The sequence below is a fragment of the Xenopus tropicalis genome, chromosome 2 (genome assembly GCF_000004195.4).
Source record: "Xenopus tropicalis strain Nigerian chromosome 2, UCB_Xtro_10.0, whole genome shotgun sequence".
Classification (NCBI taxonomy): Eukaryota; Metazoa; Chordata; class Amphibia; order Anura; family Pipidae; genus Xenopus; species Xenopus tropicalis.
In genome coordinates, this window is record NC_030678.2 from 6,778,561 (window position 1) to 6,805,334 (window position 26,774).

General features: G+C 44.7%; 1 protein-coding gene across 6 annotated transcripts; it reads right to left on the reverse strand.

Annotated features, from left to right (window-relative positions):
* Window positions 1-611: 611 nt before the first annotated feature.
* mpzl1 (myelin protein zero-like 1) lies at window positions 612-26,598 on the reverse strand. 6 transcript variants are annotated; one of them, XR_004221189.1, is made up of 7 exons: window positions 26,451-26,596; window positions 19,944-20,107; window positions 18,526-18,748; window positions 12,127-12,262; window positions 10,841-10,871; window positions 9,316-9,402; window positions 6,479-6,566 (listed from the first exon to the last, which is right to left on the reverse strand). XR_004221189.1 is itself a non-coding variant. In XM_004912268.4 (6 exons), the coding sequence occupies exons 1-6, from the start codon at window positions 26,530-26,532 to the stop codon at window positions 3,537-3,539; spliced, it is 819 nt and encodes a 272-aa protein (XP_004912325.1). In that variant the 5' UTR covers window positions 26,533-26,591; the 3' UTR covers window positions 612-3,536. The 6 variants fall into 6 exon arrangements, 5 of the variants coding, with proteins under 5 accessions (XP_004912325.1, XP_004912326.1, XP_012813590.1 ...); XM_004912268.4 differs by lacking the exons at window positions 9,316-9,402; window positions 10,841-10,871 and adding an exon at window positions 612-3,638 and having other exon boundaries at window positions 6,455-6,566; window positions 26,451-26,591; XM_004912269.4 differs by lacking the exons at window positions 9,316-9,402; window positions 10,841-10,871 and adding an exon at window positions 612-3,638 and having other exon boundaries at window positions 6,455-6,566; window positions 18,535-18,748; window positions 26,451-26,590.
* Window positions 26,599-26,774: the final 176 nt, after the last annotated feature.

Genomic DNA, 26,774 nt, shown 5'->3' on the forward strand with positions numbered 1-26,774 from the left:
TGAAGCAGGATTTTACATATGAGCTGTTTATGCAATATATTTTTATAGAGACCGACATTGTTTGGGGGTTTAGTTTCCCTTTAATAGAATTCAGGCTGGAACTCCCAGCATTCCGGATCTACATGTCATTTACACAGTAGAAGCTTTGCCCCCTTCTCAGGTGCTGGGCACCCCGACCCTTATGTGGATTTTACCACTGCCTGTAACATCTGCTTCTATGGAGCATCACTTTCTGGTAATGTTGTGATGATTTCCCACACCCCCTAAGCTTAGCTTTCCAGCAGCAGCCCAGAGCCCACTGAGCATGTACAGTGCCACTGACACACAAAAGACCTTATACACCTACCTTATGGGAGCATTTATACATGCAAGAGCATCCTCCCCCAGAGACAAACCATAGCTCCCCCTGCTGTTCATTTTGGCCAACTGGTCACTTTTTATACATTTTCTGGTTTGAGCCAGAGTTACCCCCCTCCCATGGTGCTTCAGTTAGAGATGACCCCCCCCCTTATGTGCAGCCAATATGGGCCGAGGCCTGGACGGGGCCAGGACCAATGAAATGCGGCCGTGTCCTCATCTCCTTGACAAATAAAAACGGGGCACTTGAAACATTTGTGGGCGTTTGTTTTTGTTTTATTTCAAACTATTTACATGATTACGATACAGGAATGAAATAAGGCGAAATGATCCCGATTTCAAGGGTCGCACAAGCAGCAAAATAAGGAGTCGACGTAGTAACGAGTGAGTAACAATGAAAAGCCCTTTAATGGTTACAAGAGATGAGAGAAGTGGGTGCCGCTATGGGGAATAACCGGCGGCGTGGGAAACTGGGAGAGTAAAGCCGGGTAACAAGGCCAATGGTGTAGTGTTTAATGGGTTAAACCCAAAAGGCAGTATTAGCTGATACCGGCTGTGCTGAGGTTCTAGGTTTGATTCCAGCCAGAACCCTATCAGGAAGGAATGGATACGTCAATAGCACACATTCCATTGGCCGTAGTGTGACCATGTGATATTACAGCTTTGTGCCAGTCCAATGGGCAGTGTTATTCCTAGTGGAGAACCCAGTTCCCAGTATAATGCTGTGCTGTAACCTAGCAACAGGTTCTATACAACCCCCCATTAGCCCCCTCTTAAATGCAGCTCGCTCCAGTAATAGTCATTGGTGAGGTCAGGTTCCCCTTCTGTCAGTTTGAGAGACTGCCGCCTACTTCTACAGGCTCTGCCATTGGCAAGGTGCATCTCGCCCACCCCTTTATGGATGAAGACACACAGAGCTACTAGTAGCAGCTACTAAAATAGACAATGCTGATTATTCACTGATAATTGCCCCTACGTGTGTTTAGCAGAGGCAATTCTCAGTATTGTCTGTGGCAGGGGATTTGGTAGCTGCTGCTAAGTAGCTCCGTGTGTCTTCACCCATAGCCTTCTATTGAGTCCCAGTGTGACAGTATGTGCTGAGGGCAGTGGGGCGAGCGAGGGTACAGGCGCTGGCTGGGGCTTTATTCACAAAGCCTTCCCTAAACATAGACGCCGGGCAGTCTCCTCTGTATTCTCATGAATGTTGGATGGATCAGACCTTAAAGGGGTTGTTCTCCTTCGAGCTGACTTTAGTATGATGCAGAAAGTGATATTCATCTTCATTTTTTAAAATGTTTAGAATTTCACCAACTATCTGGTTGCTACAGTACAAATTCCCTTAGCAACCACAGAGTGCTTTGAATGAGTGACTGATACATTTATAGTAATAAAAAGTAACAGTAACAATAAAGTTGCAGCCAAACAGAGCAATTGTTTTTGGGGTTTTTTGGCTGCCGGGGTCAGTGACCCCCTTTTTGAAAGTTGGAAAATAATAAGTTGTCAAATAATTTAAAAACTATAAATAATAAGGACCAATGAAAAACTTGCTTACAATTGGCCATTCTACAGCATACTAAATGCTAACAAAGGTGAACCACCCCTTTAAACATATTTATCTCAGGGAGATCCTTGGTTGCCAGCAGGAAGTGCCTTATGCCCCCTATGGATTGGAGATTTGCCCCCCAAGTTGCCAGAGACCCCGCCCTGAGAGGCAGCATGGAAGGGGCGTGGCTACCGGAGCAGGGTGAGTATGGCGCCACCACTGCACTGAGCCTGCAGCAGCCAAGGGCTATAGCAATAACTCCTAGTGGTAGTGTTACCAGGGGGCAGGATTGGGGGGGGGCAATAAGCATGTTATTAGCAGCACCCAATACTTCTAAATATCAGCAAGATTAGGCAGTGGTCTATCCATTTACACGCTGGAATGTTCTATGGGGACACAGGGTACCATTGGTCGGCCAGTATCAGTGTGTATTCCCTGGGGTTGTTTTCCAGTCCTGCCCCCCTAGTAAGAATGGGTCGGTCCGACGTTGGTATCGGTATTTTCCAGTTTCCCCGATCTTACATTAAACACAGAAATATTCTGAGATACCCGACCCAGCCCTACCGTACGGATGCGAGTGGCTCCTTGGGATTGTTTCCCAAGTAAATTTCCAAGCCGAGATGAGAAAATCCTGCAGCACCCAGGGAGCTCTGAGCCTCTGCAGGCGGTGCCCGAATGCCCAGGCTAGTGGCCCCCGTGGCACCGGCACCTCTTGTACTTTATATATAACCTCTTACAAATATACTTTCTATTTTAGATTCTGATTTTCCAGTTTTCCTTAAATATTAGCATAAAAAAATATGGCAAAAAAAAACAAAAAGCGCACTCGGGCATGCAGCGTTCGTCTCTGCCGGCTTAAATAGAATATTTACACGGTGGTTATGGGTAAATGAAGCGATAATATACGGTTATACCACTCTGTTAGGGAGAAAGTCGCCGTTTCCCGGGGGGGGGACTTTTCCCCACTTTTGAAAGCCTTCTGTGTACAATATATTGCATATGGCACTGCAGGGGTACGAGAGGTAATGACCAGTGGCACAGGGGTAAAGTGGTTGTCTGGCTGGAAAGAATATGGATAATATACACAGCTCCGGGATGCATGGAACTACTAATGGAAGGCCTTCTCTGGGAAAAGCCCCCGGAAAGAAGAGCCCTTTCCCCAATACAGAGAATACATCAGGAGTGTTACTAGAGGGGACTGCCCTCGGCGATGCCAATTACGTGCCAACACTTGCTCATACCTGAGATCGATGGTGGGCGCAGGTTAAATTGAGAAGAACCATACGGTTATCACTATATAAAGTGCAAAGGCAGAATGAAACGCAGAGCTGGTTTCTTCGGCCGCAGCACATAGAGAAATCGATCAGGAGCGGTCGCCGTGCCGTCACTGTTCCCCAATGGAGAGGAGGGAATGAGATACACGTGAGGTTGGCGCGCTGTGCCCGCTGGCGGAGAGAAGTGGTGAGGGCACCGGAATCATTGGGTTCAGCTCTTATTATTAAGTGCAGGTCTCCCCTGAAATACACTCCTGGGTGGTCCCCGCAGTCACATGCGTTGGTCCCCGGCTTACAAGGCCACGCGTGGCTTCCAGGCAAGTAGTTCCAGTTCCACAATGAAGGTTGGAAAGACGGGAAAGTCAGCATATTTTACGGATGTCGGCGTACACGACCCTTTCGGACTTGTAGATCTGGTTGCTCGTCTTTCCGGAGTGATCCAGCTGGGCGTAGATTACTGGCCCCTGACCAAAGACAAATGGGGAGAGGTGACTTGCAAAGCATTGGGCAGGGCAACAGGAGGGCCACAGGCAGCGCATAACAGACCCGCCGGCAGGGCCATGACTTTCTGCCTGAAGAGCAAATGTGAAGAGCTCAACCTTAAAGGGCCAGTGATACCATTATACTGATCCCTAAATTATGGCTTAGTACGGGTATGGGACCTGTTATCCGGAAACCAGCTATCCAGAAACATTTCCCTTTTCTCTGTAATAAAACAGTACCTGTACTTGATCCCAACTAAGATATAATTACCCCTTATTGGGGCAGAACAGCCCTATTGGGTTTATTTCATGGTTAAATGATTCCCTTTTCTCTGTAATAATAAAACAGTACCTGTACTTGATCCCAACTAAGATATAATTACCCCTTATTGGGGGCAAAACAGCCATATTGGGTCCCAAGCATTCTGCATAACAGGTCCCTTACCAGTTCAGTTACACACAATTTCTACATCACATACACTGAATGGATTGGTGATTTTGATGACCTTACTGGTTCCACTACGTTAAATCAAAGGTCGGTACCAGGAATATGCAGTCAATACTCCAAAGTCTGCGCAATCACAAACCTGTGTGTACAGGCATCACACAACACACACATTATATTATATATATATATATATATATATATATATATATATATATATATATATATATATATATATACATACATACATACATACAACTATATAATTTGTTTAAGGTCTTCTTGGTGCTTCTGTTGCATACAGTTTTCTGATATAGGGTAACAGATCAACGGGACGAGTGGTATGTGTATGATTACGCAGAAAACAAATGGAAGGCGAGGGACCTGTCCAGGCATAAAGCGTGCAGCCCACTATAGTGGAAGGCAGGCTGGGCTCATACATGGGGAAGCCCTGGGGGGAGACTGTATTTGCTGTGCTATAGATTTATATAAATACCCCCCGGGGGCAGCCATTCCTGCACTGGTACAGCTGGGGTGTTTGCTACAGAAACCCTACTATAGTTTATATAAATACCCCGCTGTGTAGCCCCGGGGGCAGCCATTCCTGCACTGGTACAGCTGGGGTGTTTGCTACAGAAACCCTACTATAGTTTATATAAATACCCCGCTGTGTAGCCCCGGGGGCAGCCATTCCTGCACCGGTACAGCTGGGGTGTTTGCTACAGAAACCCTACTATAGTTTATATAAATACCCCGCTGTGTAGCCCCGGGGGCAGCCATTCCTGCACTGGTACAGCTGGGGTGTTTGCTACAGAAACCCTACTATAGTTTATATAAATACCCCACTGTGTAGCCCCGGGGGCAGCCATTCCTGCACTGGTACAGCTGGGGTGTTTGCTACAGAAACCCTACTATAGTTTATATAAATACCCCGCTGTGTAGCCCCGGGGGCAGCCGTTCCTGCACTGGTACAGCTGGGGTGTTTGCTACTACTTTTTTTTTTCTTCTCCATTTTACCACTTTGTTTTTAGTTTCTTTTCCCTAAAAACTGTTTATTGTGACAGCCTGACTATTGGATCAAATATTCTGACCACTAATTACGCTGTTGTGTGACTTATTTTGTTGTTTCACTGATTTGCACAATTTGTGGTTTTATTGCATTTTTATCCCTGTATTAGTGTTCCTAATCTGTTTTTAGCGTAGCTTTGCCATGAGTAACTTTGGTGTACAGAAATAATTTTACCTATTTTGAATTAATCAGAATGTGTACTTTCCAAAAATATATGGTTTTCTGGGGGGGTTACGGCACATAATACGCCGACAGGGGGCTCTGTGTGCAAAAGCTGAGTTGGCAGGCGAGAAATCCTTATGCGCTATTTTCATTTTGGTGTCAGTACATATCGCAGACTTTGCTATATCTATGCATATTGGGCATCAAACTGTTCAGTAGGCCTTAGGTATTCCTATTTGGGGTGATTTGTCTTTGTACACAAGAAATTGTGAGATAAATGCGGCAAATTGCAACATTTTTATGTGATTTTCTGAAATGTCATAAAACTCTGCAAAAGGAAACCTTTGCGGCTTGGTACTTTGGAGTAGAAAGACATGGGTACCCATTTTAGATTCGGGGGAATGTGTACTTTCCAAAAATATATGGCTTTTTGGGGTGAGTGTACTTTTTTTGTAGCTTTATCCCACATAAATGATGTAAATGTGTTGATTTTGCAGGAGCTGAAATGACAGATTATATGGGGGTATGTTCCCATTGGGGCCCCTACATGCCACATACTTAGGTAAACCTATACATATTGGGCATCAAACTATTCAGTGGACCCCTGGCGCTCAAATTTAGGGTGTTTTACCTTGGTACCTAATGATACATGGGAGATAAGACTATAAAACTATATAGAGACCCCCAGAAAACCATATATTTTTGGAAAGTACACATTCTGATGAATTCAAAATAAGTAAAGTTATTTCTGTACACCGAAGTTACTCATGGCAAAGACATTTAGAAGCCTATATCTTGTTACAGGCAATGACCGATATAACCGCCCCGGGAGGTGGGCGTAGTTGGCCGACCGGGTTGCCTAGGGCGCCCGGTCGGCTTGGCCCGCCCCTGCATTAGGGCTCATTTATCAACACAGAGCACATTTGCCCATGGTCAGTAACCCCATAGCAGCCAATCAGTGATTGTTTTTTTCAGCCAGCTGCAGGCAGAACAGTGAGTTCAACCATATGATTGGTTGCCATGGGTTGCTACCCACAGGCAAAGTTGCCTAGAGTTTAAAGTATACTAATGCTTCCCCCCCATGTAGCACAGAGGTTAGAGCGACCCATGGTTTGCATTTACCTGAATAGATCCAGAGGGTACTTGGGTTACCAAAGCCTGCGTGTCAGAGGGAGACTTGCGTGGCGGCTGTTTAACAGGAGTCTGAGCCATCAAGCTGTCAGTTGTGCTGCAGCTGCCGCAGACAGTGATCAGGAATCGCACATTGTGAAGTTTCAAGGGGAAGTAAAGTGGAAGACGAGATGGGAGGATGGAGTGGCAAATGAGCAGAAAAAAATAAGAGAAAAAAAGAAAAGCAAAGCCAGAAAGGGTGAGGGGGGAACAAAACAAAACACAAATGAACAATGAACAAATAACGGATGTAGGCAGATCACAAGGAGGATAAACACAAATACTACACAATAAAGCTAATTGGCACAGGCCGTATTTGCAACAGCGCAGTATGAAACACATGTGATCTGAGCCTCAAGCTCCGGCTGCAGACACAAAGCGGGGCTATTCTGGGGGGGAACTATAGTCCCACAGTAACACTGGGGCAGCTCAGCTCTAGGAACGGGCACCTTCCTCTACTTGCTCTGGCTACTAGCCCCAAGCACTCCTCCTATAGCCCAGCTAGAGAGGGACAAGCCCTTTGGCACAGGAACCCAGAGAGCACCCCGATATCAGCGGCTCCTGATCCACAAGGCTGACATTCTCCTATACTGATAGTTTCACAGATAAAACTGCCTGCAAAGTACAGCAGCCCCCCAAGGAATCTGACCGGTCTACAGGCTGAAAATAATGATCATGAAAATGGGCAAACAAAGTCTGCGCTGCCTGCTTAAAGGACCAGTCATCCCCAAAAGAATATTTTTTTGCCTAGTAAAAAAAAAATACATAATTCTAAGCAACATTGCAATATACACTCGTTACAAATGTGTAATTCTTTTTAGGTTATTAGTATACAGGTATGGGATGCATTATCCAGAAAGCTCCGAATTACAGGAAGCCTATCTCCCATAGACTCCATTTTGATCAAATAATTCAGATTTTTAAAATAGATTCCTTTTTAAAAATAAAACAGTTGGGATCAAGTACAGGTACTAAGATATAATTACCCCTTATTGGGGGCAGAACAGCCCTATTGGGTTTATTTAATGGTTAAATGATTCCCTTTTCTCTGTAATAATAAAACAGTACCTGTACTTGATCCCAACTAAGATATAATTACCCCTTATTGGGGCAGAACAGCCCTATTGGGTTTATTTAATGGTTAAATGATTCCCTTTTCTCTGTAATAATAAAACAGTACCTGTACTTGATCCCAACTAAGATATAATTACCCCTTATTGGGGGCAGAACAGTCCTATTGGGTTTATTTAATGGTTAAATGATTCCCTTTTCTCTGTAATAATAAAACAGTACCTGTACTTGATCCCAACTAAGATATAATTACCCCTTACTGGATGCAAAATAATCCTATTGGGGTTAATTAATGTTTTATTGATTAGTAGAGTTAAGGTATGAAGATCTAAATTACGGAAAGACCCCTTATCCGGAATACCCTTGGTCCTGAGCATTCTGGATAACGGGTTCTACCCCTGTATATAGTTACTAATAAAAGCAGTGTGTCTGTCCTTCAGACCTGACTCGCTGGGGAAGACTGACCTTTGCAACATTGTTTAAAAATTAACAAGCAGAAGTTCAGCAAATGCTGCTTTCCTTAGCAATTACATCTACAAGTAACGTAGGAAGCACTAATTGTTTTTTTTTAATTAATTCAAATTAGAAAGTTGCTTAGAATTCGGATTTCTTTTATTAGGCAAACAATTAGTTTTTTTGTATCGATGTGCCCTATAACTCACATTAATCCCAATCAGGATTCTTAAACTATGGGCCAGGACCCCCCAAAAAATGGTCTGTATATGGGGTGAAATGGGGAGTGGCTTTAACTCAAAAATGTAGATGGGCGGAATCAGGAACCTTATACGTCTCCAAGTGCCCCAGTGTTGCTGCAGGACTTTAGCTCTTCTCTCGTTTCCCCAGTGGTTATGGGTAAAGTCCTAGAATACACAGAAAACCACAACAAATGCTGATGGGTTAGAACAAGCGGATTTAAAAGAAAAACCTTTGCCTGAACATTAACGATTACAGGGTGAGGCCCAAGCTCTGTGAGTAAATGGTCACACTTTACTGCTGCGCTGCAAGTTGGAGTAATATCCCCCCCCCCCTCACCCCCAGCAGAACAATGGGAAGGGAGCAAGATAGCAGCTCCCAGTAGGTATCAGAATAGCACTCAATAGTAAGAAATCCAAGTCCGGCTTGGGACTCCTCCAGTTACATGGGAGTAGGAGAAACAATAGGTTAGCTGAAAGCAGTTCTAATGTGTAGCGCTGGCTGAAAGCTCAGACTCAGGCACAAGGCACTGAGATGGCGCCTACACACCAATATTACAGCTACAAATACATTTGTTGGTACAAGAATAAAAGGTTAAATGGCAGAGGGAATTATTTGCTGTGTAACAGTGTCATTTAGAGATAAAAAGTGCCCCATAAATATCATGGCAGTGTCCCTTTACATAACATTACTGCTAAATACTAGAAAGCCTATCTAAAAGTTCTTCAGACTCGCTTTCTGCCAGTGAAATCACTGTGGGTTGGCTGAGCCGCCATGTTGGCTCCAGTTACCAATTGATTGAGATATATTTTGTATAATGAAGTGGTAATAAAGGGTAGTATTGTATTTCTTATATCTGAAAACTGCCACGTTGCTGCTCAGTTAACTTGCCTGCCACTAGCGGCGCACACAAGATACAGTTGAGACACCAATCAAAGCTTTCCAAGCACACCACAAACGCTTGCCGGTGCTAAGCTAGAGATTTAATAGCTTGAGCAGGGAACCAATAGAAGCAGCACACAGACACTACAGGAAAACTGCCGAGTTACCATAACGCATATGGAGCAGGGCTGCCTCATTTACCACTCACAAAATCCCCTCTATGGTGATTATCCGCCGAGTAGCTCACACCGGGTCTGGAAGGAGAGTGAAAGAAGTGGGTTCCCAAAGGAAGAGTCCGTGGATGGAAACAGAGTGGGGACAAACTCAGGAAAATCATGCAAAAGGTTAAAATCAAATGAAAAGTGAAATTATTCAGAAACCAAATTGTGAAGGGGGGGGGGGGGGGGAAGATGAACCAATGACATGCAGGTTATTTCCCAGGGTTACGGGCTGCGGCCCAAAGTCACCCGATCAAGCGCCATTTTCACACTCACACACCTTCCCTGTGATTAATGTCGGCCATATATAGGCCATCAATCTATATCGGTAACAATAAGTGTCAGGGTGGAACCTCCTCGTACGCGGGCAACACAAACACACGGGGAAAATTAGTATTTTATTGTCATTAAACCAGGATTATTAGGGTTTATATATGAAGTTAGAAGGGGGTTCACCTTTTAGTATGTTGCAGAAAGGCCAATTCTGAGCAAGCTTTTAACTGGTCTTCATTATTTATTGGTTATTAATTTTTGAATTATTTTCCTTTTCCCAACTCTGCAGTATGGGGGTCACTGACCCCGGCAGCTGAAACACTTGCTCTGTGCGGCTCCAGTTTTAATGTAACTTTCTTTACTATTCAGTAGGGATGCACAGAACCCAGGTTTTTTGGGTTCGGCCAATTTTTTCCCCTGACATTTAGGCTGATGCCACATGTGGCGTTTTTCCGCTGCGTTTTTTCTCGGCCTAAAAACGCAGCACAAGCCACACAGCCCCTGACTATGGCGTTTTTCAGCCTAGTACTGGTGACATAGCAAATTCCGTTTCCATGGAGCTAATAGTGCAAAATAGCAAAAAACGCCGCGTATTTCCGCTAGGTCTGGCAGCTGCCTTTGTGTATACATAGGAATAGCTTGCTGTGCAAATACTGGCGTATTTCGGCCAACGCTTGAAAAATCCGCGCTAAGGCGTTTTCTAGCATATTTCTGCATTGTGTGGTTTGCTTCGAGTCTTTTCAAGCTATTTCTATGGATGATGATGATTACCACAAGCTAATTAGGATTGGGAAGGGTTAAAAGTTGCCGCCTGAAATTTAACCCTTTCCAAATGTTAATAAGCATATGCTAATTAGGTTTTGGATTCGGTTCGGCCAGGACCGTGAATTCGGCCGAAACTGAATCCATCAAAAAAAGGCTGGATTCGGCCCATATCCAGGATTCGGTACATCCCTACAAATAATAAAATACCAATTGCAAATTGTCTCAGAACATTACTCTTGACATCATACTAAAAGTTAAATAAAAGTGAACAACCCCTTTAAACCCAGAAAGGAGATTATTAGGAGGAAGTGAAGGGTCTGTTTGGCGGAACTAGTGCCTCCCCCTTCCGCCCATTCTTACACATGACAAACAAGAAAGGCCTCTTCGGTCGAGGGCACAAAGCAGCCAAAACAAAACCACTTACACAAAGACTTACGGACTTATCCTTGTTATGCCAAAATGCCTTACTGCGGAGAAAATGATTAATGGCAATTTATGAGAGCTGCTGAGCAAGAACTGGATGAACAAGAAGTAGGAATGTTACCACATAACTAACAGACCTGGAGGAATACTGCATTTTGCTACACTGTTTTGCTACATTTTTGGGAGGGGTTGAGTTCCCCTTTAAAGGTGAAATGTACTTTGTAATTGGTCTTCATTTTTATATCTAGTATAAATAAATCTAAAGCAACTGGACTTGGTAAGTAATCATTGAAGACGTTTCACTACTCATCCAAGCAGCTTCTTCAGTTCAACTGACTGGTATGGGAAGTCCTCAGCATATATACTCTTCCACTAATCCAATCGCAATGGCACATTGTAAAGCTGGCCATACACGGGCAGATCCGCTCGCTTGGCGAGGTCACCAAGCAAGCGGATCTTCACCTGATATCCCCACCTACGGGGCCAAACGATCGAATTCTGCACGCGGCAGTCGGTTCGGGGACCGCATCAACGAGCCGATGCGGTCCCCGATCCGACTGGATTTTCTAACCTGGCTGATCGATATCTGGCCAATTTCAGGCCAGATATCGGTTGGCCAGGCCCCTTGGTTCTGCCCCTACACGGGGCGATAAGCTGCCGAATCAATCCAAGGGACCGACATCGGCAGCTATAATCGGCCCGTGTATGGGGAACTCTTCCACTCTGAAACTCAGAGGTTGGAATGCTGTGGAGTTACTTTGAAAGGATTACCAAATAACCTGGTAATTACTCATTACCTGCTCGGATGAGTAGTGAAACGTCTTCAATGATTACCTAACAAGTCCAGTTGCTTTAGATTTATTTATACTAGATATACCATGACCTGGATGAATGAAAATCTTCATAGTCATCTTCATTTTTATGGTTTTTGAATCAGGAAACCATAGCCGGTTGCTAAGGGTTACGGCATTTGTTGCCGAGTGTGAAAAAAACTTCACTTCCCCTTAGAAACGTGGCAAATGCTGATTAAAGAGCAACTTCTGCTTTCATTTTTGTTAATGTGGGAAAGCTGTAATAAAGAGTTATAACTCAGCCCATTGTCACCTCCGGCACTAGCAGCACGCTCTCTGTAACTGATTAGAACTGATGTGAAGTGTGCAGTACAATTAAACAGGAAGCAGACGCGTCTCCAGCTTCCTTCCCTCATCCCTAATGTGCAGGGGAAATAAGACCCCTGTTCCTATGGGTAGGGAGGGAGAAATGTAACAGGCCCATATAAAGGGGAAACTCAAAACTTACCCGGTGTAGTCTTTTCTTGACTTTTTCTTCTTATAGATGCAAACCGCAAAGATAATACTGGCAATGATAAGGAGGGCACTTATTACTGCACATATGATCCCAATCAATAATGGGCCATTCGATAAGGGCAGGTTTTCTGAAAAAAAAAAAAAAAAAAAAAGAAAAAATAATTTTAGGGTAGTAATTAATTAAAATGGAAATGAATTATACTTCAAGGCAAGAACCCGCCCGCCAAGGGTTGTAACAAACTAAAAACAGGCTAAGTTACAAGTTAAGTTTAAATAACAGTCGTACAACTCTCCTTCCTTCTTACTTTCCTTACTTTATCTTTTCTTTACGGTTATGTTATTCTATCAAGCTTTATTTGTTAAACTTAAGGGGCTGTTCCTGCTGAATTGTGCTTAGTACAGGGGAATCCCTATGTGCCATAGTTTTATGGGATCTCTCTGTATTCTATCAAGCTTTATTTGTTAAACTTAAGGGGCTGTTCCTGCTGAATTGTACTCAGTACAGGGGAATCCTGATGCCACCATAGTTACATAGTTACATAGTTACATAGGGTTGAAAAAAGACCTGTGTCCATCAAGTTCAACCCATCCAAGTAAACCCAGCACACCTAACCCACACCTACCAATCTATACTCACATACATAAACTATAAATACAACCACTAGTACTAACTGTAGATATTAGTATCACAATAGCCTTGGATATTCTGATTGATCAAGAACTCATCCAGGCCCCTCTTAAAGGCATTAACAGAATCTGCCATTACCACATCACTAGGAAGGGCATTCCATAACCTCACTGCCCTCACCGTGAAAAACCACCTACGCTGCTTCAAATGGAAGCTCCGTTCCTCTAATCTAAAGGGGTGACCTCTGGTGCGTTGATTGTTTTTATGGGAAAAAAGAACATCCCCCAACTGCCTATAATCCCCTCTAATGTACTTGTACAGAGTAATCATGTCCCCTCGCAAGCGCCTCTTTTCCAGAGAAAACAACCCCAACCTCGACAGTCTAACCTCATAGTTTAAATCTTCCATCCCCTTAACCAGTTTAGTTGCAGTCTCTGCACTCTCTCCAGCTCATTAATATCCTTCTTAAGGACTGGAGCCCAAAACTGCACTGCATACTCAAGGTGAGGCCTTACCAGGGACCTATAAAGGGGCAAAATTATGTTCTCATCCCTTGAGTCAATGCCCTTTTTTATACAAGACAGCACTTTATTTGCTTTAGTAGCCACAGAATGACACTGCCTGGAATTAGACAACTTGTTATCAACAAAAACCCCTAGATCCTTCTCCATTAAGGAAACCCCCAACACACTCCCATTCAGTAGATAGTTTGCGTTTATATTATTTCTACCAAAGTGCATAACTTTGCACTTATCAACATTGAACCTCATTTTCCAGTTTGCTGCCCAGTTATCTAATTTTGTCAAATCGCTCTGCAAAGCGGCAGCATCCTGCATGGAACTTATAGTTTTGCACAATTTAGTGTCATCAGCAAAAATAGAAACAATACTGTCTATGCCCACCTCCAGGTCATTAATAAACAAGTTAAACAGCAAAGGCCCAAGGACTGACCCCTGCGGTACTCCACTAACCACACTGGCCCAATTAGAAAATGTTCCATTTACAACCACTCTTTGTACTCTATCCTTCAGCCAGTTCTCTATCCAATTACAAATATTATGTTCTAGGCCAATATTCCTTAATTTGATCATTAACCTTCTGTGAGGTACTGTATCAAACGCTTTAGCAAAGTCCAAGTAGATGACATCAACTGCCATTCCAGCATCAAGGTTCCTACTCACCTCCTCATAAAAGGCAACTAAATTAGTCTGGCAAGATCTGTTACGCATAAAACCATGCTGGCACAAACTAATAGTATTGTGAACTGCAATGTATTCAAGTACCCTATCCCTTATTACCCCTTCCAAAAGTTTTCCTACTACTGATGTCAGACTAACAGGCCTATAGTTTTCAGGCTGAGAACGGGATCCCTTTTTAAATAACGGCACCACATTAGCAATCCGCCAGTCTCTTGGCACCATGCCAGACCTCAATGAATCCTGAAAAATTAAGTGAAGAGGTTTGGCAATCACAGCGCTCAGCTCATTTAATACCCTGGGATGAATCCCATCCGGCCCTGGACCTTTGTTTACCTTTACATGTTCAAGTCTCTTTTGAATTTCCTCCATAGTTTTATGGTATCTCTCTGTACAGGCTATGAGCAAACTTAGGGGGCTGTTCCTGCTGAATTGTGCTTAGTACAGGGGAATCCCTATGTGCCATAGTTTTATGGTATCTCTCTGTACAGGCTATGGACAAACTTAGGGGGCTGTTCCTGCTGAATTGTGCTTAGTACAGGGGAATCCCTATGTGCCATAGTTTTATGGTATCTCTCTGTACAGGCTATGGACAAACTTAGGGGGCTGTTCCTGCTGAATTGTGCTTAGTACAGGGGAATCCCTATGCTGCCATAGTTTTATGGTATCTCTCTGTACAGGCTATGAGCAAACTTAGGGGGGCTGTTCCTGCTGAATTGTGCTTAGTACAGGGGAATCCCTATGTGCCATAGTTTTATGGTATCTCTCTGTACAGGCTATGAGCAAACTTAGGGGGCTGTTCCTGTTGAATTGTGCTTAGTACAGGGGAATCCCTATGTGCCATAGTTTTATGGTATCTCTCTGTACAGGCTATGAGCAAACTTAGGGGGCTGTTCCTGCTGAATTGTGCTTAGTACAGGGGAATCCCTATGCTGCCATAGTTTTATGGTATCTCTCTGTACAGGCTATGAGCAAACTTAGGGGGCTGTTCCTGCTGAATTGTGCTTAGTACAGGGGAATCCCTATGCTGCCATAGTTTTATGGTGTCTCTCTGTACAGGCTATGGGCAAACTTAGGGGGCTGTTCCTGCTGAATTGTGCTTAGTACAGGGGAATCCCTATGCTGCCATAGTTTTATGGTATCTCTCTGTACAGGCTATGGTCAAACTTAGGGGGCTGTTCCTGCTGAATTGTGCTTAGTACAGGGGAATCCCTATGTGCCATAGTTTTATGGTATCTCTCTGTACAGGCTATGAGCAAACTTAGGGGGCTGTTCCTGCTGAATTGTGCTTAGTACAGGGGAATCCCTATGCTGCCATAGTTTTATGGTATCTCTCTGTACAGGCTATGAGCAAACTTAGGGGGCTGTTCCTGCTGAATTGTGCTTAGTACAGGGGAATCCCTATGCTGCCATAGTTTTATGGTATCTCTCTGTACAGGCTATGAGCAAACTTAGGGGGCTGTTCCTGCTGAATTGTGCTTAGTACAGGGGAATCCCTATGTGCCATAGTTTTATGGTATCTCTCTGTACAGGCTATGGGCAAACTTAGGGGGCTGTTCCTGCTGAATTGTGCTTAGTACAGGGGAATCCCTATGCTGCCATAGTTTTATGGTATCTCTCTGTACAGGCTATGGGCAAACTTAGGGGGCTGTTCCTGCTGAATTGGGCTTAGTGTAAGGGAATATCTGTGGGGGCACAGTTTATGGTATCTCTCTGTACAGGCTACAAATAATTGCTGGAATGACTATCTAATGATATTGCATAAACAGACCAACTGCTATACTGTATATCATAACTAGCATTCTGTTAGAAGCTTCCCCTAACAAAAAATAAACTCCTCTGCTGCTGTAGAAATATCCATAACGTGACGCAGAACTACTGCTTTGCCTGCTGTGTAACGGGTGTAAATCACACACTGTATATCCCTAGCCTGCCCGGACATCAGTATTAAACAAACCAGGACTCCTGCTGTAAAGAAAAAAAAGGATTTACGCATGGAGGATAAAATAAACTCGCGTGTATCTAAACAATTCAGTTTGCTGTGTTTCTGAGACAATGTGCCTCAATATTCCAGTAGCACTGCAATGGGTATATTTCTGGAATTTTGCAGAATAAATGCCCTGAACAGGAAACTTACAGACGCAGGGTGGTTAGGTTTGATACTGGTGGTCATGTGACTTCCTTAAAGGGACACTGTCATTGGAAAACGTGTTTTTTTTTTTTCAAAACCCATCAGTTAATAGAGCTTCTCCAGCAGAATCCTGCATTGTTATCTGTTTTTCCCATGGGGCTAGCCATATTCTTCATTTCCCAGGGTGCCACAGCCATGTGACTTGTGCTCAGATAAACTTCAGTCACACTTTACTGCTGCGCTGCAAGTTGGAGTGATATCCGCCCCCCCCCTCACCCCCAGCAGCCGATCAGCAGAACAATGGGAAGGGAGCAAGATAGCAGCTCCCAGTAGGTATCAGAATAGCACTCAATAGTAAGAAATCCAAGTCCGGCTTGGGACTCCTCCAGTTACATGGGAGTAGGACAAACAATAGGTTAGCTGAAAGCAGTTCTAATGTGTAGCACTGGCTGAAAGCTCAGACTCAGGCACACTTTACTGCTGCGCTGCAAGTTGGAGTGATATCCCCCCCCCTCACCCCCAGCAGCCAATCAGCAGAACAATGGGAAGGGAGCAAGATAGCAGCTCCCAGTAGGTATAAGAATAGCACTCAATAGTAAGAAATCCAAGTCCGGCTTGGGACTCCTCCAGTTACATGGGAGTAGGAGAAACAATAGGTTAGCTGAAAGCAGTTCTAATGAGTAGCGCTGGCTGAAAGCTCAGACTCAGGCACAAGGCACTGAGATGGCGCCTACACACCAATATTACAGCTACAAATACATTTGTTGGTTCAGGAATAAAAGGTTAAATGGCAGAGGGAATTATTTGCTGTGTAACAGTGTCATTTAGAGATAAAAAGTGCCCCATAAATATCATGACAGTGTCCCTTTGAGTGCAAGGTCTCTATTTTAAATGGACACTTGATTTTTGAGGCCCTGAAACTGCCTAGGGCTTTAAAACTTATGGTATAACGTCAGTGTTACGCAATGTAACCCCCAAACAGGTGGTATGTTTAACCCCCAAACTATAAGTGTCACAATATGTTTTACGATATTTAGTGTAAAACATATTAAACGTGTTAAAAGGGGTTTGAGTAGGAGGAGATGGAATCTGACTGGATTCCAAACAGTTGAGAGAAAATGATCATTTCCATATTGACTTAGTAAATGGATTTCCCAGGATAGGGATTCTAGTAACATTCCAAGAGGTTTTGAGAAATTCCAAATCAGCCGTGCATCAAACGGCGATTCTCCAGCGATATTTGTAACAGTAATTTATATAGGCACAATGTTAAAATTGAGCCCCCCCCCCTCAAAAAAGAATTTAAAAAAAGCAAATCAATAAATCAATGAGGCGGAAAATTAACCTTGTAATGTTATGACCCAAATCCTCAGAGTAATCAATAATAATTGATTGAATAATAATAAAGTGCTAATATGTTTATTTCTAAAAACTTGTAACATCTTTAATTTCTGAAAGACACAAACAGTTTATATTTTTCGGGCTAATATCCCCTTTTGATCCTTATTAAAGGGAAACTAACCCCCAGAATGAATACGTACCCAACAGACTTGTTTATATTATGTTAAGTGACCTATTAAAGAATCTCCCCAAACTGGAATATATATATCAGTAAATATTGCCCTTTTACATCCTTTCCCTTGAGCCGCCATTTAGTGTTGGGCTGTGTGCCCCCTCAGAGATCAGCTGACAGGAAGTGATGCAGCTCTAACTGTAACAGGAAGTAGTGTGGGAGCAAAAGGCAGAACTCTGCCCATTCACTGGCTGATGGGGCCTAGCATGTATGTGTGCCTTGGCTTGTTTGTGTGCACTGTGAATCCTATGATCCCAGGGGGCGGCCCTTAGTACTTAAAATGGCAGTTTCCTATTTAGGATTACCCAATGGCACATACTGCTAAAAAAGTATATTTATATAAAATGGTTTATATAGATGAAGCAGGGTTTTACATATGAGCTGGTTTATGCAATATATTTTTATAAAGACCTACATTGTTTGGGGGTTTAGTTTTCCTTTAATGAGCCATTCAATGTAAAAGGATAATGTTTAACCAAAGCTGCGTCTTTTAGCTGAATTAGGGGACAACAGGCCAAAGCTTGTGCTGATCCTCAGCCGCAGAAGCACAGTGTCAGGCACTGTTAGGGGCTATCCAGAGGTTCCAGATATTACTGGAGAACCTGTTTGATCCGGGGAAGATATACTGGTCATGCACTTAACAGTTTCCTTATTAGGGAGGAAATGGAACTGCTGACAGTAAGGAGTCATTCATGACCTGGGATATGCACAGACCAAGTTACGAGGGGTAGGATAAGTACAAATGCACTATAAACACATGGAGCCCATTGTAAATATAGCCTGGATATCCCAAAAGTCATCCCATGTATGGGCAGCATAACAGGTAGAATTATAATATATAATATAAAGGAAATGACACAAACTTTGTTCACCTTTCTCCACCACTCTTAGCTGGATTTGCTTGTACAGGCTCCCAAGATCTGGCAGATTCACCACTATGCATGTGTAGGTGCCGTTGTCTCTGAACTGCATGTTGTCCACCTTGATAGAGGCATCCTTCCTGGTGAGTTCGCCAGCCCAGCTTATTCTGTCCTTAAACTGCCCAGCATTGCCCGGGTAAGAGTTGCCATTGGAGTAGACAAAAATCTAAAAAAAAAAAAAAAAAAAAGGAATTTGGTTAGAACCTCCTCTGTCTGACTGCCTTAGTTCCAGGCTATCAAAAAATCTGGGGGATTTGGTACAACCACAGGGGGTGAGGGATGGTTCAGAGTCCAGCCAAGGAGATGAGCAGGCAGGGAGTTGGGGTTCGGGCTTGGCTAGGGGGGCGCAACTTTAGGCTCTGCACAGGATGTAGGCAATGATAATTATATATATATATATTTATATTATTGTATTAGTTTATGTGCCTTCCCCTCCAGCCTCTTTCCAGCTTTCAATTGGGGTTACTGACCCCAGCAGCCAAAAATCTATTTTACTATTGTTTCCTTCCTTTACTATTTAGGCCTCTCCTAATCATATACAGGTATAGGACCCTTTATGCGGAATGCTTATAAGGGATCTTTCCGTAATTTGAATCTCCATAACTTAAGTCTGCTAAACATCGTTTAAATATTGAATAAATCCAATAGGCTTGCTTTGCCTCCAATAAGGATTAATTATATCTTAGTTGGGATCAAGTACAGGTACTGTTTTATTATTACAGAGAAAAGGGAATCATTTAACCATTAAATAAACCCAATAGGGCTGTTCTGCCCCAATAAGGGGTAATTATATCTTAGTTGGGATCAAGTACAGGTACTGTTTTATTATTACAGAGAAAAGGGAATAATTTAACCATTAAATAAACCCAATAGGGCTGTTCTGCCCCAATAAGGGGTAATTATATCTTAGTTGGGATCAAGTACAGGTACTGTTTTATTATTACATAGAAAAGGGAATCATTTAACCATTAAATAAACCCAATAGGGCTGTTCTGCCCCAATAAGGGGTAATTATATCTTAGTTGGGATCAAGTACAGGTACTGTTTTATTATTACAGAGAAAAGGGAAATAGTTTTTAAAAATTAGAATTATTTGCTTATAATGGAGTCTATGGCCTTGTTTCTAGGGTAAATTGGAGAGCTGCAACATAATTGTAAAAAAAAAAAAAAAAATCTGCAAACTCTCAGAACTATCTACACCCACAGCGTGTTAAAGTAATTGGATGGTGGTTAATATATTGGCACCCCCCAGGTAAATTAGATTGATGTAAGCTCATTCAATAGCCAGTGATTTTGGTGATTCTTGCCAAGGGTTAATTACTGGCCCGTTACAGTAATATAAACATGCCAGCTCATCATACCGTCACAAAATTGCTCCCAGAGTCCGGTCTGAATGTCCACGTGACAGACTGCTCAGTGCCGGTGGTCTCCAATGACTTGAAGTTGCAGGGAAGCAGTGCCTGGGTTCCATTTTCGATAAACAGGTCCTCTGCGGGAGACACATCAGCAGATGTCGAGAAATGCACTGGGGAAGACAAAATAATAAAATAGTTTTCTTAAGAGTCACAGCACCGTTTTTATCCAAGCGGCTACTACATACGTCAAAAAATTATAGAACAGATGCTCACTGAACTGAAAGAATGCTAGGAGAAAGCATATAAAAAGGTCAACTTCCCCTTTAACACTTGTGCATAGAAAGCAATCTTTTTCAATGGAGGAAGTCACCCAAATCCAGCTGCTTCCCGATTGGCCAAAGTCCAGGAATAGCAGAAAGCGAACCATGATGAGAGCGAATAGAAGGGCTATGGCAGAGCTATGGAGTAAGGATCTTCTTCAACTGCCCCGTGATGTATGGCTGGATCTGATTAAACTGCTAGCCATGTACAGGAACCTACCGGCCCAACTGCAGGCCCAGAACTGTGCTTCCTTTGAACGTCGTATTGAAGGTTCTGTGATCCTCTAAAGGCCACTTTTTGGGGCTATCACAGGGTTTAAAGTGAGGGCCAAACTGGCCACGTTGTTTCTGGTGTCAATCACTGGAAAACACCAAATACTTTGATGAGATTCTAGGCCAAGAACAACTTGTGGTGACTGAAATTCCCCAAGTTGCTGGAAGGAGCTTTAGTACCACTCACGCGCTGCTTGTTAGCTGCCTATTGGCTGAATATAATTATATTTAATTACACAAAGCAGCAATCCATCTAATGACCAGATACCGTGCGGAGTTAATATAAGCGGCAGAAAAAATGTACTTATGCCGTTTAGCAATATATACACAGACATTGCACAACAGCGCTAAGCCCAGATACAGTGCGGTCTCCCACCTCTGATAAATCAACCCCCCCCCCCCCCCCCCCCCCGGGATCTGCACAGTGTCAGGGCTCCGCATCCCCCTGATGAAGGCTCCATTGCGCAATAGAAAGATGCAGCATACGGGATACACACAGCACCCATGCACCGCAATAAGCACATTCCTGCGTTAGGCGGATATTAACAAATTCAGAATCAGATAAAATAAGGCAAAATCCTAAGCAACTTCCCAATATCATTAATTTTACAGATAATTGTAAGTGTAATTGAAACCAGCACCTGTCTCTGCTCCTTTCTGTTCTCTGGTTCTGACTTTTGAAACAACGCAGCGGAAGGCAGTGTTCCTCGGGGTGTGTTAGCCAGCTGCCTTCTGCTACATTGTTACAGGAGCCAGAACAACCGGGGCAGCCAAGGAGATAGGGACAAGCAGACATAATATTTATTAGCAGATATATATATATATTTATATATGGGCAGACAGGAAGATTAAAGGTCCCCATACACGTGAAGCGAGCGGATCTTCACCCGCTATCCCCACCTACGGGTGGCCGATATCGGGGAACGTGTAGGCTAATTCGATCGTTAGGCACTGGGGCCAAACGATCAAACTATATTGCCGGCAATGGGGCAGTCGGTTCGGGAAGCGCATAAACAAGCCGATGCGATGGTCCCTGATCCGACTGAATCTTTTAACCTGCCCAATCGATATCTGGCCAATTTCAGGCCAGATATCGGTCGGGTATGGCCGTCGTTTCTGCCCCTACACGGGCCGATAAGCTGCCGAAGGGACCGATATCGGCAGCTACAATCGGCCCATGTATGGGGACCTTTAAGCTGACAATTTGAGTTCTTCAGACCAATTCAGCAGCTTATCTGCCTATGTATGCCCCCTCCCCCCCCCAATTAATATCTGCCCAGGGCAGGTGTCGATCAGGCAGGTTTGATTTTCCTGTCAGTTTGTGGACCACATTGGGTCCTCGAGCCACTGGCTCCTATACCCATCATAATAATTCAATTGATTGGCCCTAAGGTCAAACAATCAATTAGCCCCATGTCGCCCAACTTGGCAGATGACCCACTGGTTTGGAGAAGTTGCCAAAAGAGCAGAAACCGTGTAATGATAAATGTAAAAGTTGTTTAGAATTCAATTTTATCATTGGGCAACATCTTTTTGGGTTTATGTTCCCTTTAGAGTATTTGTTATTTCAAACCCTTCAAACAAATCTATTATAACCACTGAGACACCCTATGTACAGGGCCCTGGAGTGACTACCCACCATAACATACAGGCACAATTGCCCAGGTACGTGGGGCTTTCGCTTTTACGCTGCCATCATTAAGTGCCACGCTGCCATCTTCCTTGGTTCTCCCAGAGACCCCCTGCATCACCCCAGGGTGACACATACACAGTACATTCATTTCTCTGACTTTCCTGTACTGTGCGGGCATCCAGCAATGGATCCCTGAAATGTTCCTTTACTATATCAGGGTGGCTAATGTTAAGGTTTCTCTAGCATATGACTAATTAGAGAACTAGCTGAACTACAACAGCCCCAAAACAGCAGCCTTGCGGTTGTACCACTACGCCACAATCTCTTTGAGCCACTTATTTTTTCCCCTCTTTGGGCCCCTTTAGGGTGAAGACACACAGAGACACAGAGAAAATACCCTGCCATAGACAATACTGAGAAATGTGACAAGTAGCTGCTACTAAGTAGCTCCATGTGTCTTCACCCTTAGTTTGAGGCTGCTGTAGTCCTACTAGCTCTCCAATTAGCCAGCTGGCACATTAGGGGAATTAAATTATGTCCCGCAAGAATAAAAAAACGTTGTGCCTCTGAGCACATTTTCTTTGCAGAGAGTGCTTTATTGGAATTGGACCTATAAAAGCTTAGATAGGCGTTTGCTTATTTACAAAAGTGTGTATGCCCCAGTTACACCTTTTACTCCACAACAGACTTTTATGTCGCCTTGACTTGTCCAGTGGCTTAAAGTTACGAGAAGCGTTTGGGCTTGGCTCAGTTGGCCACTCCTGCAAAATATCTGGAAGGATATGGGCAAATCCTGAACCAAATGCTGACTAAATAAACACGATAGCAGTCTGCTCCATCCATCAGCACAATGGCAGCGCTCAGTGTCCACGAGGAAGCGACCACACTGACCTACAGGAAACACCCGACAGGAAGTAAGCAAAGTGCGAGCACAAATACAAATAAGTCTTCCTCGAACCTCGCTCCCTTTGATGTTGCCTCATGGAAGAATAGGAACCCCCGGGACGCGTTTTGCACAATACAAACACACAGCATAAAGCAGGAAAAAGCCACAATGGTAACAGTCCCGCTCTATGTTGATTTACAAAAATAAGATTGCCGCTATATTTACATTTGTATTTACAATTGTGGGTGGGAGCTGCCATGTTGTTAGTAAAGGCGGCCATACACAGTCAGATTAAAGTTGCCAATTCCAGTACTTTAGACTGATTCAGCATCTTAACTGGTCATGAATGGGGCCCTGAAATAGGCTAGGTATTGATTGGCAGGTTTGATTTTCCCATTGGATCAAGGACCACAGTGGTTTATTGATGTGGCCCTCAGTCCACTAGCTCCTATGCCCATTGTTGTAGCCTGATATCGCCTACTCAAGGCTGGCACATCAGGAAAAGCATGTATGGCCAGCTTACAGCAAACTTTGTGGCTGCACCCCCCCCCCCCCCCCCCATGAAGGGCCTAGAGCTTGGGCCGAAGCCTCCTTGGCACTACTTGGAGCCGAGCCTGAAGGTCACTCTGATTAAGAGTCGCAGTGAAAGCTTGTTTGCTGTGCTGGATAATCTTACAGTTATGCCCGTTTTTGTCATTCCATAACCTTGTATTGAATTAAAGGGGTCCCTGAAAAACGTTGGACGTCAAAAAGGGGCTGAGACGATCAATAAGCCACGTTGTTTGTTTGTACTATCACGTCGCACCATTTCCTATTTCAGTCTTAAGGGAAAGATAAAAGCAGGAAAAACCAACAGTGTGAGAGCATTGGGCAACTGATATACCACTGAGTAATGTACAAAGCAAGCAAAGTCCACGCTTGGTTGAGGAGAAAACAAACCACAAAATGTGGCAGTTGGCTTTTTTATGGGAAAAAAAAGTGACAAGTTGCCAGAAGCTTTTCGGTAGAAAGAAATTAGTTACACATTGCTATGGGGTAGCCATATTTATGCCTGTGAGTAGAGTAGTGGCGCTTGCTGATCTTAAGCTGCTGTATATGTGCCAATAAAGGCCTTGGCCCCACTAGCGGCCAAACCTACCAACAGCTCTTTGTAAGCTCACAGGCCAACAATCATATAACCCAGTGATCCCCAACCAGTGGCTCAGGGGCAACATGTTGCTCTCCAACCCCTTGGATGTTGCTCCCAGTGGCCTCAAAGCCTGTGCTCATTTTTGAATTTCTGGCTTGGGGGCAAGTGTTGATTGCATTAAAGCCAGTGTAAAGCCAAACAGGGCCTTCTGTAGGCTGCCAGTCCCCAATAGGGGCTACCAAATAGCCAATTATAGCTCTTATATAGCTCCCCAACACTTTTTCCATTTGAATGTGGCTCACAGGTCTAAAAGTTTGGGGATCCCTGATATAACCCCACTTGGCCCAATGTGTGAGTGGCCAGCCAAGGAGAGAGAGAAAGTCTTTGCCATTTTCAAAAACAAGTGCAAGGTCAGCTTCAGGCACAGCTTTTCTCTTCTCCAAATGAGGACATATTTATGGATATACTCTGTGTGCACATAACAGAATTAAAGCACTTAGCACCCACATAAGCACTTAGTGCACCCGCAGTGATGAGCAGCCACGGGAATGAGCCAGCAATAATATCCTGCAATATTCTGAGCCAACAAGCCTATCCATCATACACCCACACAAACATTAGGGCAGGGATTGGTCACCCACACGTGTCCCTAAACTGAGCCACCGAGACTAGCAATGTAACAATATCATTAAGGAGCTATTCATACTCCCTATAGTGAAACTGCTCCAGGTGTGTCCCTGAGTCACTGCGCAAACAAATCCCAACAATCACCGTGTTTATCAGTATTACATATCCAGGCCCTCGGGCAGCATTAATAATCCCTGCCGTTGTACTTCCCCCAAACAGTCCCAGAGAGATCCAATGACTTCCTATCTATAACAGAGAATGGAACCAGTGGCAGTAACCAACCTGCTGCCCTCCAGCAGTCACTTAACCAACATCCTACAAAGGCAGGGACACCACCAGAAACCCTTCAATGTGTCTGGGAGTATCGGGTGTTATTAGTAAACAGGAGCTGGGCAGAGCCCAGAGTTAGAGAGGATTATGGCATTATACATTGGCCCGATGTTGTGGCCAACCTGCAACCCTCCATCTTTTGTTAATCCAGAATTCCCAAACCCACTCCAGCATAGGAATTATTACAGAGGGAGTAGAACCCTGATTGCTAGGGGCCAGGATGGGAATAACCAGAGGGAGTAGAACCCTGACTGCTGGGGGGCCAGGATAGGAATAACCAGAGGGAGTAGAACCCTGACTGCTGGGGGGCCAGGATAGGAATAACCAGAGGAGGTAGAACCCTGACTGCTGGGGGGCCAGGATAGGAATAACCAGAGGGAGTAGAACCCTGATTGCTAGGGGCCAGGATAGGAATAACCAGAGGAGGTAGAACCCTGACTGCTGGGGGGCCAGGATAGGAATAAACAGAGGGAGTAGAACCCTGACTGCTGGGGGGCCAGGATAGGAATAAACAGAGGGAATAGAACCCTGACTGCTGGGGGCCCAGGGTGAGAATTACCACAGAGAGAGTAGAATACTGACTGCTGGGGGGCCCAGGGTGGGAATCACCCCAATGACTGCTGGGGGCCCAGGGTGGGAATCACCCCAATGACTGCTGGGGGGCCCAGGGTGGGAATCACCCCAATGACTGCTGGGGGCCCAGGGTGGGAATCACCCCAATGACTGCTGGGGGGCCCAGGGTGGGAATCACCCCAATGACTGCTGGGGGCCCAGGGTGGGAATCACCCCAATGACTGCTGGGGGGCCCAGGGTGGGAATCACCCCAATGACTGCTGGGGGGCCCAGGGTGGGAATCACCCCAATGACTGCTGGGGGGCCCAGGGTGGGAATCAGCCCAATGACTGCTGGGGGGCCCAGGGTGGGAATCACCCCAATGACTGCTGGGGGGCCCAGGGTGGGAATCACCCCAATGACTGCTGGGGGGCCCAGGGTGGGAATCACCCCAATGACTGCTGGGGGCCAGTTGTAGCCATGGCACAGGCTGGAGGGCAGCAATCTGGACATTCCCTTGTGTGTATATACTGGATATGAGAAAATGGTTGGATATACAATATAACAGCCAATTGCCCCTCAGATGCCCAGGTTTCATGGCAAAGGCTCTCCTTTTCCTACAGTAAGGCCGGCCCGGAGCTGGAAGGCCAATACACTGGAAATCCCAGCTAAGCAATGCCTGGCACCAACAGGCAAGAGGGAGCCATCTTTCCCCTGTGCATCACCCACAGCGAAGCCCCCCTCAGCCCCCCATATCACTCACCGTAACACAGCAGCAGCTGCAGCGCTAACAGACCCCGCCGCCACCGCTCACCCCGACACACCGACATCGCCGCAGCGGCCATATTACGCCCGCAAACACCTCAGCACCGCTGCCTTAAGCACGACCCCGCCCCCGAAACTCAAAGCGTCTTCCTATTGGCTGGCCGGAGTGAACGCCCGTGATTTGAATGGTTTCTCATATTGTCACTCACACCTGGACATCTTTGACTCTTCATTGGTTTAGGTGCGAGATAGGCTGGGACAGATTGTCCAATAGGTGGACAGATGTGGAGGCGTGTCTATTAGGCGCGGACGTCACAGAGAC